Source organism: Lissotriton vulgaris, chromosome 12, assembly GCF_964263255.1.
Source record: "Lissotriton vulgaris chromosome 12, aLisVul1.2, whole genome shotgun sequence".
NCBI classification, from domain to species: Eukaryota; Metazoa; Chordata; class Amphibia; order Caudata; family Salamandridae; genus Lissotriton; species Lissotriton vulgaris.
Window position 1 is genome coordinate 794,607,344 of NC_141700.1, and position 19,584 is coordinate 794,626,927.

A 19,584-nucleotide genomic window follows, 5' to 3' on the forward strand; every position below is an offset into this window, starting at 1 on the left:
CATAGGCTTGGGACATGTGCTTCAGGGAAGCTTCAAACAGACTCTTTCTAATCAAAAGCTCTGCTGCTGTCAGGTTCTCTGAAGCTCTCAACAGAGTGGAGTCCTGAACACAGCAGCAGCTCAGGTAATCCATGCTCAGGATACTCCACCCTCACGTCCAAGGCCTGATTCTTTAAGGGGAGAGCTCTGCCTACAATGCCGGACACCTTCCTTGGATACTGTACCTTGCGCAGCTGGGCTACTGATGCTTTCTCATCCAGGATGTTCCGTGTGTTCCGTAACCGCACAGGACTTTTGGGCTCTGTAGGGGTTGTTTCAGGTGGGCCCTGAACGGTGTTATGGCCTGCAGGAAAATCAAAAATCCTATTTGTATGTAAGACAATGGGTATCAGAGGGCACTGCACCAAAACAAGGCACATCAAACAAGGGCGGTCTGGACTCCGAGAACTATCGACAAAGGTTTGTCTGACAAGCCGGAAACACAGAAAGGGCAAAGCACATGCAGAAGAACATCTGTGCTCTGTCAGCAGTGGGGATCACAGACTCCCAAGCTGCACATGAGGTGAAATAAAGAAAAAGCAAAGGAGAAGGTCAGCACTGAGGTGCATCAGGGCAGAGGGCACATCCTCGAATAGGCCAAAGTGACGAAGATCAAGATTGAGGCACCTTATAAGAGCTGTGAATAGGCAAGTCATGGAAGGGGGTGAGATGCTGCAGTTCAGAATGGAGGGGTACTGGTGGAACTGTGTGAGGCTGGCAGCACTGCAATAGGAGAGTGGTGGACACCAAGACTGGCTTACACCGGGTTCTATGATGATCAAACGTAGGACAGACACCGATGCGATGCGGCCAAGAGACTGTAGAATGGCTGCTAAGGCCCTGAGATCCCTGAATAAGGCACTGCTCAAATATGTTGTGGTACCTACCTGAGCTGGACTTTGCGCTGTTTCGCGATGCGGATCGGAAGAGAAAGCTGCTGGGTTTCTGCACAGCCACTGCATCTTTTTGAACTGGGAGAGAGCCGGAAGAGGTCTGGGATGGAGGGAGTTCTGAAGAGAAGCAGAAACGCAGACAGAGTGAATCACTGGTCATGCAAGTACGTGTTGGCACATTAGCAAGGCCGCACAATCCTGAATCGATAAACTGCCCTAGCATGCCACAAGTAAAGCACAGGCCTTAGGCCCCTATAGATCATAAATTACGACTCAGTCCCAGCTACAGACATCTTTATCTGTCTGTAGATAAGACTATTGTTTTCAATACATAACACATATTCAGAGTGGGGTTTGTTCAACTCCTAGCTTTTGGCTCTTTTCATTTACCCCATGTCCCACACCACTTCTCAATCCAAATTATGTTTTTTCACGTTTATTTATTTTACGGAGTAGAGCCACCAGGAAACTCAATTTCTTGCTTGTGCTTCGCATGCAATCTTTTTCCCTGTTCTAGTCACATTTTAATTTATCATTCTAACAAGGGCAGCCTCTGTCAGGACATGTGTGAGCATCTGCTGTCATCACTGTATAGGATTTGCAAGGATGCCAGCATACATGCTCAAAAGCTTTGATATAGCACATATGTGGAAATGCCAGAATGAGTAAATGATCGGCCAACGTGGAATGAAGTTACCATCTTTGGTGGGTAGGCCGCCCTGGTTTCGGTACCAATTTGTCCAGAAAGAAGGTGGTGTAGGGCATTCATTCACTCACTCACTCGGCGTGCTGTCGTAACCAGGATGAGGAAGACGGCCTATAGAGTCAAGAGGCGGAAAGAACAGCTGTGCATGGGCTCGAAGGGTATGCACATGGGAATGTTAAGATCAAGTTCCAGTCCAACTGAAGCATGAGAAACGACTGGCTTGGTGGGAAACATGCGAGTCAAACCCTTAATGAAATACATGCGGTTGATCAGGCAAAAACAGAAAGGCTGAAAAAGATGACAAATACAAATACCCTTTCAATGCTCCAAATGGAAGTAACTTGCAGGACTAACAAAAAAAAACAAAAAAAGAACATTTGAGGGTCTGGATTGCAAGGGGCAAGTGTTTTTAACACTGCCCCAGGCAACAAATATGTTTTAGCACCCGGAATAGACAGACTTTATTGAAGGACATCTGACCGCAAGGATGACATTAACGACTGTGGTCAGCGAATCGAAAGGTTTCAATTACTGCGGCTTAATTTTCATGCATGGAGGTGTATGTTGTGGAAACTGCCCTGCTGCCGAGACAAAACCCCTCCCAAAGACGTAGCCTTATCGGAGCGCAAATGCTCAGGAGCGGATGATTGATATGGCGTGAGCATGGATTTTCCTGTTTTTCTTCAGAACGCGACAGGAGTGGTAGCAAAAGAAATGCATAAACCGTCCGTTCCATTCCTGCTAGTACGATTCTCAGAATGAATGCTTGGAGGAAACCCCAGAGCATAAAATGTTCTAAATTGTAGTAAATAGATCTAGACAGAGCAGACCCCACTGGTCGAAGATGTCCCTCACCACTTTGGATGGAGACATCTCTTCCGGCTTGTCAGACAACTGCTGAGTTTGTCTGCTCTGGCATTCAGGGACCCCGCTAAGGGATTGCCTACCAGCAAAATGCCAATTTGGTGCAGCCACCTCCAAAGGCACACAGCCTCTTGCAAAGTATACAGGACACCACTAAGTCCGGCTTGTTGATCATGTCTGTGAGAAGCTGCACCAACCTCCACTTGATAGATCGCAAGAAGACCAGAATAGTGGCTGAAGATTGATATGGGGCTGCCTCGGGCCTCTGATCTCCACCTTCCGAAGGTGACCTCCCCCTACCAGCAGTGGCGTGTCTGTCACACCCATGAGGTCTGTAGGTAGAAGGTTGGATACCCTCTTCCTCAGGTCAAGTAGGTGTTCATCTGTCACCAAAGAAGACTGAGTCGTCTCCTACGAGAGCTGGATGGATGCAGAGCGGCAGCACTCATTCTGCACACACTGAACCCACGAGGTTCTACTGCAGGGCCCACACATTTATTTATTTGAAAGTTTTATTTGGCGCAAACTTGACCCAGGCGGGTATCAGAGCGCTTTACAATTTCGATAGGTATTACAAGAATATACATAACACAACAAGATAGTCATGCAACATAGTTAAGGTATGTGAGATACAGACCATGGAGAAGAATATACGATCATCTTCGCAACCTAAATGAGCATGGCAGGCGAATGCTGGGATTCAAAGGTGTCCAGCAATTTCATTGTCAATCAGGTGGCAATCAGTGAGCAGTGGGCCATAGCTGTTTTAAGGCAGGAACTGAGCCATTGGGATATTTTTTACTTCCTTCTTGAAGGTAGTCGTGGAAGAAATTCATCAGACTTCCGGAGGAAGAGAGTGACAGATCTTTGGGGCAGCGCCTGAGCAGGATCTGTGGTTTTAAGAGCCATGAACTTGCACTTCTTGCCTTTCCGATACCTCCAGATAGTTCGAGCTCTTGAGCCAGATCGATCATTTATTAGCAGGAAGTTTAGAGAATGTGCTTTGGAGATAGTGTGACTTTGTTTTGTAGAAGAGTGAGCTGTATTTTGTGGGCTTGTAGCAGGTGTGTCCTTACTGTTGGTATTAGACTGTATGAGTATAGCAATCATGCAGCTGTTCTGTATCGTGTTATTTATTTATTTGAAAGTTTTATGTAGCGCAAACCTCCTTGTTCAGCAGGCTAAGAAGGCATTTTGATGGGTCTGCGTGTAGGTGATGGAGATGGTTGTTGAGAGTGAGTTGATGTGCTGTGTTTTTTTGTGGTATAACCTTGTTGTGCAGTAGACATGGAGAAGTGAAATTGTGAGGGCTGGCTTGTTGCTTATTTTGTTTGCACCTGTTTATGTCAGGTTCTGGGTCATCACGCGCCTGCCGGAACTATAGTTCCCATGATGCTTAGGGTTTGAACTACCGTTCCCACAGTCCCCGGCAGCAGTAAAGGATATCACAGGGCGGAGCCGGACGATCGGGGCTCGATATTCCAAGTTGCAGTGAGAAAGTCTGTTCCTTAGAGCTCCGGTGTTTCTTTCCGGTTTCAGAAGGCTCTGAAACCTGTGTTCCGTCCTTCGGAGTGAAGGTATTGTTTGTCCGGTTCCTGTTAACGCGCTGGCTAGCGTGCCTTGGTTACTTTGCTTGTTTCCAGTTCGGAAGGTGTTACCGAACACTTTTTTGAGCCTCGCGGCTGTGAGGACTCTATGACACGAACATTCCACCAGTAATTACGCTCTGTGTATTAAGCCTCGCTGAGGTTGCTTTGTGTTGTGAGCCTTATCAATTACTTCTAGTGGCGGAGTGCATGGGGGAGAGGACCTCCGCATTGCCGTCATGAATACATGACGTGGAAAGTGATTATACCCTGTGGAATACAAATGCCAAAGCGGATGGCAGTAGTGAAGGAACTACGCCATGCCGTGTTTGGTTTGGTTTTGATTTACATCTAGTACATTGGAAATAAACTTTGCGCTTCCATAGTACTGGAGGATTCAGTTGGCCTTAACTGGGACTCTTTAGTTTCTTCCTTATGCACGGGGGTTTTTAGCACGTACATTGTACATTACCATTCTTGGACTGCACTTTTGTTTTGTACAATACATTGGAACCACACTTCAGAGCTTTCAGCTTACAAGCTATGGGGTATGTTTATAGTGAGAACCATTGATATAGGCAGAGGTAGTTCATCACATGTATTCATAAGGTTTATATGTTTGTGCAGGATAGAAGGAAGGCAGAAGAGACAGCGGTATGAAGATGTATGCACAAGGTTTTCTACAGGTGAATCAAAGCGTTATTTGGCTAGTGAGATTGTAATGAGAGTAGGGTTAAGAATTGTATTAACCATTGTATGTTCTTTCTTGCAGCTTCTTATCCCCCGCTGTCCCTTCCTTCTTCTCTTTATTATTTTGGGTTTTTTCCCCTTTTGGGGTTTTTCCCTCACCGTATCGTCTGAACACCCTGTGATATATATATTTGGGGTGTTCGGAGGGTCCGGAGGTGGAGCATTGTTCAGCATAGGGATCCTGCGGAGTGCAATCCTGACAGTTTAGGGCAGAAGGTGTACGAGTTAGGGGTGGTGGCGCAGTATGTGGGTCATGTAGTAAAGTACTAAATTGTCCAATGGATGGGAGGCGATTAAAAGGGAGTTGCTGTATGTGTGTTAGGTGTGGGGGAGAGAGAAATCTTGGCATTGGAGTTTGCCGTAGTGTGTATCATTTGTGTAGTCTGGAAGGTGGGAGAGGGTGCATGTTTGTGTTTTGTGGTGGAAAGTATTATGAGGTGTTGTGTGTGAGAGATTTTATTGTGTTGATGTGTGTCATGTTATGTTTATGAGGAGTAGTGAAAGGAGGTGCTGATGTATTTGTTTACTGAGAGGTATTGGTATGTAAAGTATTGTTGGTGAGTGTAGTTCCACGGTAGAGGGGGTGGTGATGTGTTTTGGAAAATAGTGTATGTGGTGTGTGAGAGGTGATGAACAAGAGTTAGAAGTGTTCATGTTAGATTTGATTGATGAAAGGGGTAATAAGTATGGTGCAGTGGAGTTTAAGTGTTGTGCTATTGTGGTAAAACGAAGAGGAGGGTGTGTTGGAGGATGAAATGAGAACGCAGAAAGTGGACAGTTGTCATGTGAAAGCCACAGAGTGGTGCATAGTAAAGTCATGTAGTAACGTGCGCAAAAGCATGGCTGCAGAGCTCATGCAAACTTAGCAATGTCGACAATGACCCCAACGGCCATACTACAGGTCAGTGGTATACAAACGAGTCTTGTATTGTTCGTAAGTGATGGTACAAATGTGTGGTAGCCTGGTTAGAACGGTGAATAGGTGTGGTTGCTGTCGTTTTGTAGTGGGCGGTATGCCATTGACATTTGTGTAGGGTTTGTTTGTAGTAAAGGAGTAGAGTACATGTCCTGTGAGTGTGTTTATATGGTTGTGGATGGGGTAGGGTGGATGCTGTTGTTTTGTAGTGGGCGGTATGCCATTGACATTTGTGTAGGGTTTGTTTGTAGTAAAGGAGTAGAGTACATGTCCTGTGAGTGTGTTTACATGGTTGTGGATGGGGTAGGGTGGTTGCTGTTTTGTAGTGGGCGGTATGCCATTGACATTTGTGTAGGGTTTGTTTGTAGTAAATGAGTAGAGTACATGTCCTGTGAGTGTCTTTACATGGTTGTGGATGGGGTAGGGTGGATGCTGTTGTATGTATAATTGGGTAGCATTTCTGGCCCAGTCTTGAACGGGCTCAAACAGGCAACTGCCCTTGACCTCTCCACCCCATAGCTGCGATGTCCGGGCTGAGATTCCCTGAACGCTGGCCTTTAAATAGCCCTTGTGGTCAGGGGACCCCTTTGGCCAATGAGAACCCCCAAACTAACAATCAAAACACCAGCCTTAAGCCCTAGAATGAACAGGACAACAACCTCTTATAACCAATCACAGAGCTAGTCACAGCTGCCAATCACGCATGAAACCCTAAGACATATGTCCAATTGAATCCCTAATCCCAGGAACCAATCAGCGCCCTCAAGTAATCAAGCAATGTGAACACTAACCAGTGAACACATATAGCATCCAATAGCAGCCTATATAAGGTGCCTGCGACCTCTGGCAATGTTTCCTGACCAGGGGGCTGAAAGCTGCTCCTCAATTCAGAATCTCCTAGGAGTCAGACGGGCTCAATCCACACTGGAGTTCTGCAGGTAAGGGCCTAAAAACCATTGCCCTCTTACAATACTGCTTTTCCTAGCCAAATAAAAAGTGTTACAATCCCTTAAAACACAGCTCAAACAACCGACAGCAGATTACTGCGGTCTCAGACCACCCTCTGTTCAGTTTCTGGTGTATAATTTCTCTGTTGCTAAGTGGGGAGTTGGAGGTTTAATCTGATTTCACTCACTTGCTAAGACAAAATGGGAGCTGGGGGTGGATTGCTTACACACAGGTCTGAGCACAGAGCAAGGGAGAAACTAGGAGGGAAAATCAGGTAGTCACAGGCAATTTACAAATACAACAGATTTTGGACTGCAAAGCCCACAATGCACCTGGTAAACAGTCACAGGAGAGTCCCGTTTTTCTTTTTTTTAACAAAACAGGTGAAAAATGATGCAATCACTGGTAGAGGAATATCACATTTAAATTTCAGGAAAGAGACAGCACAAGTCTGCCTTCTTACCACCTCCTGGTCAATTAAGAAGAAGGTCATCCACACAGTAATGTTTTGTGAAAGTGTCTGGATTAGACCAGGTAGCTGCTTTGCATACATCAGCTGCAGAGATGATCCCTAACAAGGCCATAGAGGCTCCTATCGTTCGAGTAGAGTGTGCTCTAAGAGGAGTGGATAGAGTCCTCTTGGCTTTAGCTCAGGATGTCTGATTGCATTTAACTATCCATCTGACAAAGCCTGACTTGAATAGAGCCTTCCCTTTGTGGGGTTCAGAGAAAGCAACAAAATGTTGTTGTGTCTTTCTAAATGGCTTACTTCTATCAATGTAGTACAGAAGGGCTTATTTTACATCTTGAGTATGGAGAGCCCACTCCGCAACTGAATCAGGTTGAGGGAAACAAAACAGGAAAGTCAATGGAATGATTATTGTGGAAGTGAAACACTACCTTAGGGAGGAATTTGGGGTTGGTGCGGAGGACAACCCTAACCCTATGTACTTGGAAGAAATACTCTTCCAGGGTTAATGCCTGGAGCTCAAAAACATGTATAATAGATGTGATTGCGAAAAGAAATACCACCTTACATGATAGAAATTGGAGAGGGCAGTTATGTAGGGGTTCAAATGGAGGACCGCTGAGCTTTGTGAGAACGAAGGTAAGATTCCAGATTGGTGCGGGTGCACCCGAAGTGGAATAACCATTTTACGCCCTTCCATGAAGGATTTAATAACAGGTATTTTGAATAAAGACAAGTGTTGTCTATTTTGGAGATGGGAAGCTATTGCTGCAAGTTGTAATAAAAGAACCGCTCCTAGGATCTCCTACAAACAGAGCCCTTGTGTGCGCCTTGTTTGCGTGCACCTCGTTTGTCCCAGCATCTTCTATTAGTGAAATCATTGTGTGCTCTTCGTTTGTGCAGCGTCTTCTATGGGTGGAACCCTTGTGTGAGCATTGTGTGTGTGCGCTTCGTTTGTGTGTACCCAGCACTTCAATATAACTGAAACTCTTCGAAATGCTTCACTCTTCCCAGACTCACCAGAGGGCAGCGGGGTCTCTGCTGTGGGGGTCTGAGGGAGGCTGCTGGACGCTGCGTGATCCACGCTCTGCAAATAGAAAATATTATTTAAACGCTGCGGAAGGCCCCCCCAATACCCCCAGGCCAGAGATCCACCCCGTCTCCCTCCCATGCACTGAGTCAACCAAGGCCATCCTTACCTGACTGCGGAATCGGTGCTGCACCAGGGGGCCGTTTTCAGAAGGACCACTGCAGAGAGAAAAGGCAGCCCGTCATTACCCTTTTGAAAAATCACCATGATGTATACGTCATGACGTCAGAAAACAAGTTGCTATGAAACCCGAAGCACAGAGAAGTCATGCGTGGGCATCTGCAGTTAAGAATCGAGGCGCCGTTTCAACTCTTATGGGAATAATTCTAGACGTTTTTTATACTCTTTTCTCAATTGAGCCTGTACCAACAGTGGATCCACTTCTCAGAGTATTAGCTGTACTTTCTAAAGCGTCCCTGATCTATAAACATCTTCTTACCCCAAATGATGGTCGTCCTAAATCTAAGATAGAGACTGCTTGGGAGACTGATCTGGGCTGTGTTTGAAACATCGATTTCTGGGACAAGTTATGGGGTAGGTCTTTAAAGACTTCTAGATCAGACTCTAAAACTAAATCCATGTTCTTTCTTTTAACATAGATTATATTTTACTCCCTCGTCCATAGCTAATTTTACACACACAAATAACAAGGATTGTTGGTCCTGTCATTTTCCTTTGGCTGACTTGATGCACCTACTATTTTCCTGTCCTGATGTCTCTTCCTCTTGGATGAATGTTTGGCCGCACCTCCCAGCTACTTTTAACTTGCATACTCCTCTGTCAAATACTATTCTTTTTACAAGAAGTTTATCAGAGTCGTTGGGATTGCCTATACATGAAGAAGGTTTATTCAACTTGATGTTGGCTTTAGCCTTCCAGCAAATTTCACTAAGTTGGAAATGTTCAACTAGACTTTCAGTGAAGTCATGATCGAACAATGTTTGTCACTATCACAGTTTGGATATTGCTTTTGTCTCCTCTGTCAAACCATTTGTAAGGAAAATGCTACTTACCAGTATGTATCTGTTCTTGGCATGTAGAGCTGCAGATTACTACACTTAGCATTAGATCGCCACCTGGTGTTGGGCTCGGATGATTGCATGTTGTTGTCGTATTGGAAGAAGTCTTAGTAGTCACGAGATAGGTGACTCCTCCCTTGGACGACAGTGCGCATGGGCATTGGCTCCATCCTTAGATTGTTTTTCGCCATCATGGGAAATGGAGTTAGTAGAAGTAAAGAAAAGGATGTCCATGCGTGTGCATTTGAGTAAGATAAAACTGGAATAAATACAGGTCCCTGAGAGGCGGGAGGGCGTGTAGTAATCTGCAGCTCTACATGCCAAGAACAGATGCATACTGGTAAGTAGACATTTTCCGTTCGAGGCATATGAGCTGCAGATACTACACTTAGCATCGATTGTGCAGCAGTGTCTCCCCTAGCGGTGGTCGCCTGTATCCATTGCAGTAGTCTGAAAAAGAGTTTTAAGGACAGCTTGGCCTACTGCAGCTTGCTGCTTGGCTTGCACATCACAGAGTAGTGTTTAGTGAAGGTGTGTGTTGTAGACCATGTTGCTGCCTTGCATATGTCTTCTAAGGGGATGTTCCCTAAGAAAGCCATAGAGGCTCCCAAATTGTGTGTGGAGTGAGCTCTAGGAGGAATTGTTAATGTACGTTTTGCTTTTTGATAGCATATTTGTATGCATTTTACAATCCACCAGTGAAGTAGTGTGGCTCACTGGTTAGAGGCGGCAGACCCGAGAGCAGAGGACGGCCCGGGACCAGGGTTCGATTCCCGGCGCGGCAGGTTTCTGGACCAGGGTCAGCGGACTCGATAATTCTCTCGCCTCGGTGCCCACTCTGATCAGCGATCACACTCGGCAACTCTGGGCATTAGCTTGCCTCATCTTCACTAACGGCCCCACCAGACCGCCGGGGATGCCTGGTCTCACCCTGGAGATACCCATTAAGGGACCATCTCTCAGGGAAGCCAGGAAGGGTTTCGCAGCGGTCGAAGCGCCTTGGGACCCTACGGGTAAGTAGTGCGCTATATAAATGCCTATACATACATACATACCTTGCAATTCCACCCATAGAGGTGGGGTTGCCTTTATGAGGTGGAGAGAAAGACACAAACAGTTGTTTTGTTTTTCGAAAAGACTTAGTTCTATCTATATAGTAGAGAAGAGCTCTTTTAACATCTAGTGTGTGTAGAGCCCTTTCTGCTACAAAGTCAGGGTTTTGGAAAAACACAGGTAACTCTACAGATTGGTTTAAATGAAAAGGAGTAATGACTTTTGGAAGGAATTCAGGATTAGTTCTTAGAACCACTTTGTTACGATGTAGTTGTAAAAATGGTTCTTGTATTGTGAAAGCTTCTATCACACTTACTCTTCTAAGAGAGGTAATAGCAATAAGGAAAGCTGTTTTCCACATGAGGAATTGCAGTTCACATTTGTGTAAAGGCTCAAAAGGGGGTCCCATGAGTCTTGTAAGAACAACGTTTAGGCTCCACACTGGAGAAGGTGGTAACTTGGGTGGGATGATTCTTTTGAATCCTTCCATAAATGCTTTAATTGCAGGTACTCTGAAAAGAGACAGATGTTGTCTGTTTTGTAAATATGCTGCAATTGCTGCAAGGTGCAGGCGTATGGATGAATATGATAAGTTACACCTTTGTAAATGTAAAAGGTAGCAAATGATATTCTGGATTGAAGCACCCAGGGGATCAATTTGGTTATTGTTGCAATGAATGGCAAATCTTTTCCATTTAGCAGCATAACAAGCTCTGGTAGTAGGTCTCCTGGCCTCTTTAATGATGTTCATACAGTCTGGTGGTAGGTTAAGATAACCAAACTCTAAGACTTCAGGAGCCAGGTTCAGTTGATTTGGATCTGGATGTCTGATGTCTCCATGGTTCTGTGTTAGCAGGGATGGAGTCAGTCGTAGCTTTTGGTGTGGAACTAGAGAGAGTTCTAGCAGTGTGGTGAACCACGGTTGGCGTGCCCATGTGAGAGCTACCAGGATCAGTTTGAGAGACCGTTGTCTGAGCTTCCGTACTACTAATGGTATTAGTGGGATTGGCGGAAAAGCGTACGCAAATCAGCCTGACCAGTTCATCCATATCGCATTTCCCTTGGACAGCGGGTGTGGAAACCTGGCGGCGAAGGTTGGGCATTTTGCGTTTTTGTTTGTGGCGAACAGATCTATGTCTGGATGACCCCACTTGTGGAAGAATGGTTGAAGAACTTGTTGATGTAGTTCCCACTCGTGAACTTGTTGTGTCTGCCGACTCAACAGATCTGCTATCTGATTGGGAACTCCTGGAAGGTACTCTGCTAGCAGATATATATTTTGTGGAATGGCCCATCTCCAAATGTTTTGTGCAATCTGGGACCGTTGTAAAGAGTGTGTCCCCCCTGTTTTTGTATATAATACATAGCTGTCATGTTGTCTGTTCGGATTAATACAGCTTTGTTTTGTACTTGTAATGTTTTGAGTGCTAAGAATATTGCTAGCAGCTCTAGATGGTTGATATGGAACAATTTTTGTTGACTGTTCCGTTGTCCTTGAGTTGTGTGATGTAGGAGATGGGCCCCCCATCCTGTGAGAGATGCGTCTGCTGTGAGTATTATTTGTGGAACAGGTTCGAGGAACGGGCCGCCCCTTTGTCTAGTTTTTGGTGTTCCATCACTGCAGAGAGCGATGTGTGCGGCTGTCTACCAACACCAGGTCTGTTAGTCGATCTTGAGCCTGGTTCCACTGTTATGCTAGACATTCTTGTAACAGACGTATTTCCAGTCTTGCATATGGTAATATAAAGATGCAAGTTGCCATCATGCCTATTAGTCTCATGAACACTCTGGCTTGCAGATATTGTTGGTGTTGAAAGGCTGTGACTAAGGCTTGAATGCTCTGTATCCTTGCTGGACTGGGATACGCTAGAGCTGTAGACGTGTTTATTGTAGCACCTAGATACTGAGGTATATGAGAGGGCTGCAGGTGCGACTTGGTGTCGTTGATTGTGAACCCTAAGTCGTGCAATGTTTGAATTATCTGATGTATGTGTTGGACACACTGATTGAATGACTTGGCTTTTATGAGTCAATCGTCTAGATAAGGGAAGACATTTATTTGTTGTCTCCTGAGATGTGCTGCTACTACTGCTAGGCACTTTGTGAATACTCTTGGTGCCGTTGTCACTCCGAATGGAAGGACTTTGAACTGATAATGTTGTCCTTCCAACACAAACCTTAGATACTTCCTGTGAGCAGGATGTATAGGAATGTGGAAGTAGGCTTCCTTTAGGTCTAGTGTTGTAAGGAAATCGCCTTGTTGCAGCAGTGGGAGTACTTGTTGTAAAGTGATCATATGGAAATGATCTGATTGTATGTACTGATTGAGGGGCCTGAGATCGAGAATTGGTCTTAGTGTCCCGTCCTTCTTGGGAATTAGAAAATACAGCGAGTAAACCCCTGTTCCTTGTTCTTGTAAAGGAAATATTTGTATTGCGTTCTTTTGTAGAAGTGCCAGAACTTCTTGATTGAGCAGAGTAAGGTGTTCTGTAGACATTGGACGCTGCCTGGGTGATATGTGTGGAGGGGTTGCTGTAAGTTCCAGGCAGTAGCCATACTGGATAATTTGTCTTACCCACTTGTCTGTTCTGATGGAGTTCCAGACAGGCAGGAATTGCGTTAATCTGCCCCCCACAGGAGTGGAATGCTGTTGGGGAAGCAGAGGGAAGTCACTGTTTTGTGGTGGAAGAGGTTCGATTATTGTTGTTACCTCAACCTCTTCCTTTGTTGTTATTCCCTCTATATCCTCCTCTAAATAATATCCCTTGTTAGAGGATGTTTGTGTGTTAGATTTGAAGGATGTTGTATTGTCTGCACCAGTTTGTTTGGAGCCTCCTCTGTAGAAGGAGCGCCGAAAGGAACTTTTAGCTTGTGTGGACTGTAAAGCTCCCATAGATTTGGCAGTGTCTGTATCCTTCTTCATCTGTTCAAGTGCTGTGTCTACTTCTGGTCCAAACAGTTGATTTTGATTAAATGGTTGATTTAAAAATTGTAGTTTGCATTTCCTGTTTAAATCCTGAAATGGGTAGCCACGCATGTCTCCTAAGTACCACACTAGTATTTACAGCTCTAGATGCAGTGTCTGCTACATCTAGGGCACACTTGATTGAGGCATTAGAAATTAGCTTGCCTTCTTGTATAAGGTCGTTTGCCTGCACCTTATTTTGGTCAGGTAGGTGTTCTAGTAGTTTCTCTAACTCATCATAATGAGCCCTATCATATCTTGAACGGAGGGCTTGAGTGTTGCTATACGCCATATGTTGGTAGCTTGCACAGCTATTCTTTTGCCTGAAGCATCTATTACCTTGGATTCTTTGTCAGGTGGGGGTGCCTCACCTGAAGTTTGTAAGTTTGCCCTTTTCCTAGTATTTGACACAACTAGTGAATCTAATGGTAGTTTTCCTTTAATGTAGGCTGGATCTGCAGGTGCAGGCCAATATTTTTCTCAATTCTAGGGTTTAGGATCCTAGTATGTACAGGGTCTTTAAATATCTCTGGAGCATGTTTGATGACCCCTTTAATCATGGGAAGAATTTGAACAGACCTTTGCGATTGTTCAAATGTGTCTAACAGAAAATCTTCCTCTGCCTCATCAGAATGCATAGTGACCCCATGGTAAATGGCAGCTCTGTTCAGCAGGTGACCAAAGCCAATGTTATCTTCTGGGGGAGAAGGTTTTGATGGGTATGACTGTGGGTCAGGATGATCTAGCACATCCTGTGGGTTTGGGTACTCCCAGTCTGTATCATCTACAGGGTGTGGGAAAGGATCATCTGGGTCTATCCCTCTCCCTAAACTATACTCATCATCATTTTGAGGTGAGTGTGAAGATAAAAGAGGAGAATGTGGAGGAGAAATCTGTGGTGAATTGCTAAGAGAACAGGGGATGAAGGAGAAGGAAGTATAGAAGAAGAAGGGTGCATAGGAGAAGAAGGGTGCATAGGGGATGTGGCAGAGTCCTTCTTGGCAGGAACTACAGGTGTGGATGTTGCATCTGCCTTCCTCTTCTTGTGTGGTGTGGCTGATACATGACCTGTCTTTGGGTCAATGTAGATCTTCTTTTGCAGAAGATCTGGTTGGAATAGGTCTTCTCCTTGTGGAACCTTTGTCGGCGCCAATTTTTTCGGTTCCGGACGAGGTTGTTGTCTGTCTTTAGCCTTAGGAAGTGGTACAATGTCCTTTGGCATAGTTTGACACCGAAGGTGTTGTTTTCGGTGTCGTAGGCTATTTCGAGGGCTTGGACGCATCGGAATCAGGCCTTGTCGGTTTTGGCACTGAAGACGATGGCTTCAGAGTGGAAGCTGGTCTCGTCGGCTTCGAGGCGTCGGACGCTGGCTTCATACCTTTGTCTTAAGAAGTCGACGGTTTCGGAGCCGAGACTTCTTTCGGTTTCGGTTCCGAGGCAGCTTGTGGGATCCGCACGTGCGGCTTGCTCAGTACCGAGCTACTGGAAGGCTTATTGACTTTCTTCAGAGCCGGGCTCGATGGCAGGGCTTTCGAAGTGGTTTTTCGGTCATGACTGAGCCCCGGAGGCGGAGTGTTGACCTTTGCCTTCGATCTGGGTGCTGTGTGTGGTGCAGGGGCAGTAGTAGACACGATGGTATGGAGTCATCTGAGTCGTCTGCCTTTGATACGATTTGAAAATCATCAGAATCTTCTTCGGGAACGAGTGGAACCTCCTCGTGGAAGACATCCACCGGTTACGGAGCTGATCTCTGCATGTCGTGTCGACGGGCCCTCCTATCTCGGATGGTTTTCTTGGATCTAAAGGACGCACAGGCTTTACAGCTGGATTCGTCGTGTTCTGGCGATAAGCACAGATTGCAGAATCGTGGTGGTCACTGTGTGGAAACTTTGCTCCACACCCAGGGCATCTCTTGAATGGCGTCCTTTCCATGAGGTGTAGGCCTCACGGTGTGGATAGGCCCAACGGCCCGCGTCGACGACCGGAATCGAGCTGATGGGAGGCGAAACGATGTTAGTCGATATCGAAAGTAGTTTGGTAAAGTTTTAATACGTTTTTTGCGCTTCAAAGTACTTGAAAGGAATATGCTACTTACCAGTATGCATCTGTTCTTGGCATGAAGGGCTGCTCACATTCATATCTGTGCATAGATCGCCACCAAGTGTTGGGTCCGGATGATTGCACATTGTTGTCCTGGAAGAGTCTTCGAAGTATCACGAGATAGGTGGCTCCTCCCCTGGACTACAGTGCGCATGGGCATCCTCTCCATCCCCAGATTGTTTTTCGCCATTGTGGCAGAGATGGAGCGTAATACTGAAAATGATGACCATGCCTGAAAATGCTTCTGAGAGCTGCAGCTGCGACAGGCACCGGGGAGGAGGGCGGGCGATATGAATGTCAGCAGCCCTTCATGTCAAGAACAGATGCATACTGGTAAGTAGCATATTCCGTTCGAGGCATGAGGGCTGCTGAATTCATATCTGTGCATAGAATAAATAGCAGTCTCCTCCTTAGTTGCGGGTGCCCGTGCCAGCTGCAGCAGTCTGAAAGAGAGTCCTGAGAACAGCCTGACCAACAGCTGCCTGCTGTTTGGAGTGTACATCTACGCAGTAGTGTTTGGTGAATGTATGTATAGTGGTCCATGTGGCTGCTCTACATATGTCTTCTAGAGGAATATTACCCAGGAAGGCCATGGAGGCCCCCAATTTGCGTGTGGAATGCGCTCTAGGGGGAACTGTTAGTGTGCGTTTAGCCTTCTGATAACAGATTTGGATACATTTAACAATCCACCTGACTATACCTGATTTGGAGATAGGGTTGCCTTTATGTTGTGGAGAGAATGCAACGAATAGCTGTTTAGTTTTTCGAAAGTCTTTCGTCCTGTCGATGTAATACAGGAGAGCTCTTTTGACATCTAAGGTGTGCAGTGCTCTATCTTCCACCGAATCTGGGTTAGGAAAGAAAACGGGCAGTTCAATATTTTGGTTGATGTGGAACTGCGAAACCACTTTTGGCATGAATTTAGGGTTGGTGCGAAGCACCACTCTATTCGCATGGATTTGCAGGTAGGGTTCCTGAATTGTGAGGGCTTGCAGCTCACTGACCCGCCGCAGGGATGTAATAGCTATGAGGAAGGCCACCTTCCAGGTGAGGAACTGTATGTCACAGGAATGGAGTGGCTCAAAGGGTGGCCCCATGAGTCTGGTGAGAACGATATTTAAGTTCCAGACTGGTGAAAGGGGGTGTCTGGGAGGGATCACTCTTTTAATGGCAGGTACCCTAAAAACGGAAAGGTGTTGCCTGTTTTGAAGGTAAGCGGCTATGGCCGCGAGATGGATCCTGATAGAACTGTACGCCAGGTTGCATTGGTACAGATGCAACAAGTAACATATGATGTTTTGGTAGATGCGTCCAACGGGTTAATGTTATTGTTGGAGCAGTAAATAACAAACCGCTTCCACTTGGCCGTATAGCAGGCCCTGGTAGTTGGTCGCCTCGCCTCTTTGATGATGTCCATACACTCAGGAGGCAAGTTCAGGTATCCAAACTCTATGACCTCAGGAGCCAAATTGCAAGGTTCAGCTGTTGTGGATCTGGGTGCTGAATGTCGCCATGGCTCTGCGTGAGGAGGCTGGGAGTGAGGTGCAGTCGCTGGTGAGGCACCACCGAAAGTTCCAGGAACGTGGTGTACCAAGCCTGCCGTGCCCACGTTGGAGCAACCAAGATGAGTGTCATGGAGTGCTGTCGCAGTTTGCGCGCCACCAGAGGTATGAGGGGGGCTGGCGGAAAAGCGTACGCAAATCTGCCTGACCAGTTCATCCATATCGCATTGCCCTGACACTGCGGGTGTGGGAACCTGGCGGCGAAGTTTGGGCAATTTGCGTTCTCGCTTGTGGCGAACAGGTCGATGTCCGGATGACCCCACTGCTGGAAGTACGGATGGAGAACCGATGGGTGGATCTCCCACTCGTGCATTTGATGACTGTGCCTGCTGAGCAGGTCCGCCATCTGGTTGCCGACACCCGGGAGATGCTCCGCCATGAGGAAGATGTTCCTCTGAATGGCCCACTTCCACATGCTCTCGGCTAGGTGAGACAGCTGCGGGGAGTGCGTGCCTCCCTGCTTCTGGATGTAATACATGGCGGTCATGTTGTCCGTCCGGACTAACACGACCTTGTTGCACAGGTGCAACTTGAATGCCTTCAGTGCCATGAAGATCGCCATGAGTTCCAACACATTGATATGCATCCTCTGCTGTTGCGCAGTCCATAGCCCCTGCACCGTGTAGTGGAGGACATGTGCCCCCCAACCCTGGAGAGATGCGTCCGTCGTCAGTACTATCTGTGGTACAGGCTCTTGGAACGGTCGTCCCCTGCAAAGGTTTCGTGGGTTCCACCAATGCAGAGAGTTGTAAGCACGACCGGTCACCAACACTAGGTCTTTTAGATGGCCATGAGCCTGGTTCCACTGACGGGCCAAGCATTCTTGGAGGGGTCGCATGTGCAGCCTCGCGTGCGGGACTATGAATATGCAGGATGCCATCATGCCGATCAGTTGCATAAAAACCTGTGCTGGGAGGGAGTTCTGAGGTTGAAACCTCCGGATGAGCGCTTGCATGCTGTTGACCCTGGCTGCGGCCGGCTGCGCTGTGGCCGACTGGGTGTTTATTGACGCCCCCAGGTACTGCTGGACCTGGGCTGGCTGCAGGTGAGACTTTGCGTAGTTGAGAGAGAACCCTAGACTGTGAAGGAGGTGAATGGTCCGCGACATGTCGTGGCCGCACTGTACGGCAGACCTTGCCTGGACGAGCCAGTCGTCCAGGTAGGGATACACGTGAACACCTTCCCTGCGCAAGTGCGCCGCCACAGTCGCTAAGCACTTGGTGAAAACCCTGGGAGCGGTAGTGACCCCGAACGGCAGGACTTTGAACTGGTAATGCTGATTGTTGATAGTGAACCTGAGATACTTTTTGTGGCTTGGGTGAATGGGAATGTGGAAATACGCATCCTTGAGGTCCAGGTTGGCTATGAAGTCGCCCTGGCGGAGCAGCGGCAGGACTTGTTGTAAAGTTAGCATGTGAAAGTGCTCCGAGAGGATGTATTGGTTGAGGGGCCTGAGGTCTAGAATGGGCCTTAGGAACCCGTCCTTTTTTGGAATCAAGAAATACAGGGAGTAAACCCCTGCACCCCTTTCTTCGGCAGGCACCAGTTCTATGGCCCCTTTTTGCAGCATGGAGAGAACTTCTTGCTGCAATAAGTGCGAGTGCTCTGTGGACATAGGACGGCTTCTTGGGGGTATGTTTGGGGGGGGGGGGGGTGGAGATCAATTCTAGACTAGACAATAGCCGTAACGGATAAGTTGTCTCACCCACCTGTCTGTTGTGATGTTTTCCCAGAGTGGCAGGAACTGCTGAAGTCTCCCCCCGACAGGTGTTAGATGGTCGGGGGCAGTGACAAGAAGTCACTGTTTGTTGGGAGTGGAGGACCTGGCGTTGTTATTGCCGCGGCCTCTCCCTTTGGCGCTGTTCCCACGGTAGCCACCTCTGGTGTTTTTAGTGTATGCAGATTGCGTGTTGCCTTTGGTATACTGGGAGTGCTGTAGAGCTTCCCCTCTCGTTGCTCCCCTGTTACCGGAGCGACGAAAGGAACCGCTCCGAAACTGCTGTGACTGGAGAGCCCCCATGGACTTTGCCGTCTCAGTGTCTTTTTTCATTTTCTCGAGTGTTGTGTCCACATCGGGTCCAATCATAAGTCCGGATTAACCGGCTGATTAAGAAGAGTAGTTTGGATCTCGGGTTTAAACCCAGAGATGCGTAGCCATGCGTGGCGTCGCAGCATCACGCTAGTATTGATTGCTCTCGCTGCAGTGTCCGCTGCGTTCAGTGCGCACTTGATGGACGCATTGGAGATAAGTTTACCCTCTTGTATAACCATCTCAGCAGCCTCTCTGTACAGATCAGGCATGTGCTGCATCAATTGCTCCAGGGTGTCGTAGTGCGCCCTGTCGTACCTAGCCAACAGGGCCTGTGTATTGGCTATTCTCCAAGTGTTAGCGGCCTGCGCCGCCACTCGCTTCCCCGATGCCTCGAAGATTTTGGACTCTTTGTCTGGAGGGGGAGCATCTCCCGTTGATTGAGAGTTAGCCCTTTTGCGCGCATTAGCCACTACAAGGGAGTCCAAGGGGAGCTGTCCTTTGATGTAGGTGGGGTCCACTGGAGCAGGCCTGTATTTCTTGTCGATCCGTGGATTGATAACCCTGGCTTTTGTTGGCTCCTTGAAAATGGCTG

At 47.1% G+C, this 19,584-nt stretch overlaps 1 protein-coding gene across 2 annotated transcripts in view; it reads right to left on the reverse strand.

Moving 5' to 3' along the window:
- The window catches only part of LRCH4 (leucine rich repeats and calponin homology domain containing 4), a 474,501-nt gene that overhangs the window by 63,007 nt on the left and 391,910 nt on the right, over positions 1 to 19,584 (reverse strand). For both annotated transcript variants that reach the window (XM_086946200.1, XM_086946199.1), the window contains exons 13-16: positions 8,371 to 8,419; positions 8,192 to 8,258; positions 927 to 1,049; positions 225 to 343 (exon numbers count right to left, since the gene is read on the reverse strand). In XM_086946200.1, coding sequence (XP_086802326.1) covers positions 225 to 343; positions 927 to 1,049; positions 8,192 to 8,258; positions 8,371 to 8,419 — 358 coding nt within the window. The remainder of the gene's footprint in view (positions 1 to 224; positions 344 to 926; positions 1,050 to 8,191; positions 8,259 to 8,370; positions 8,420 to 19,584) is intronic.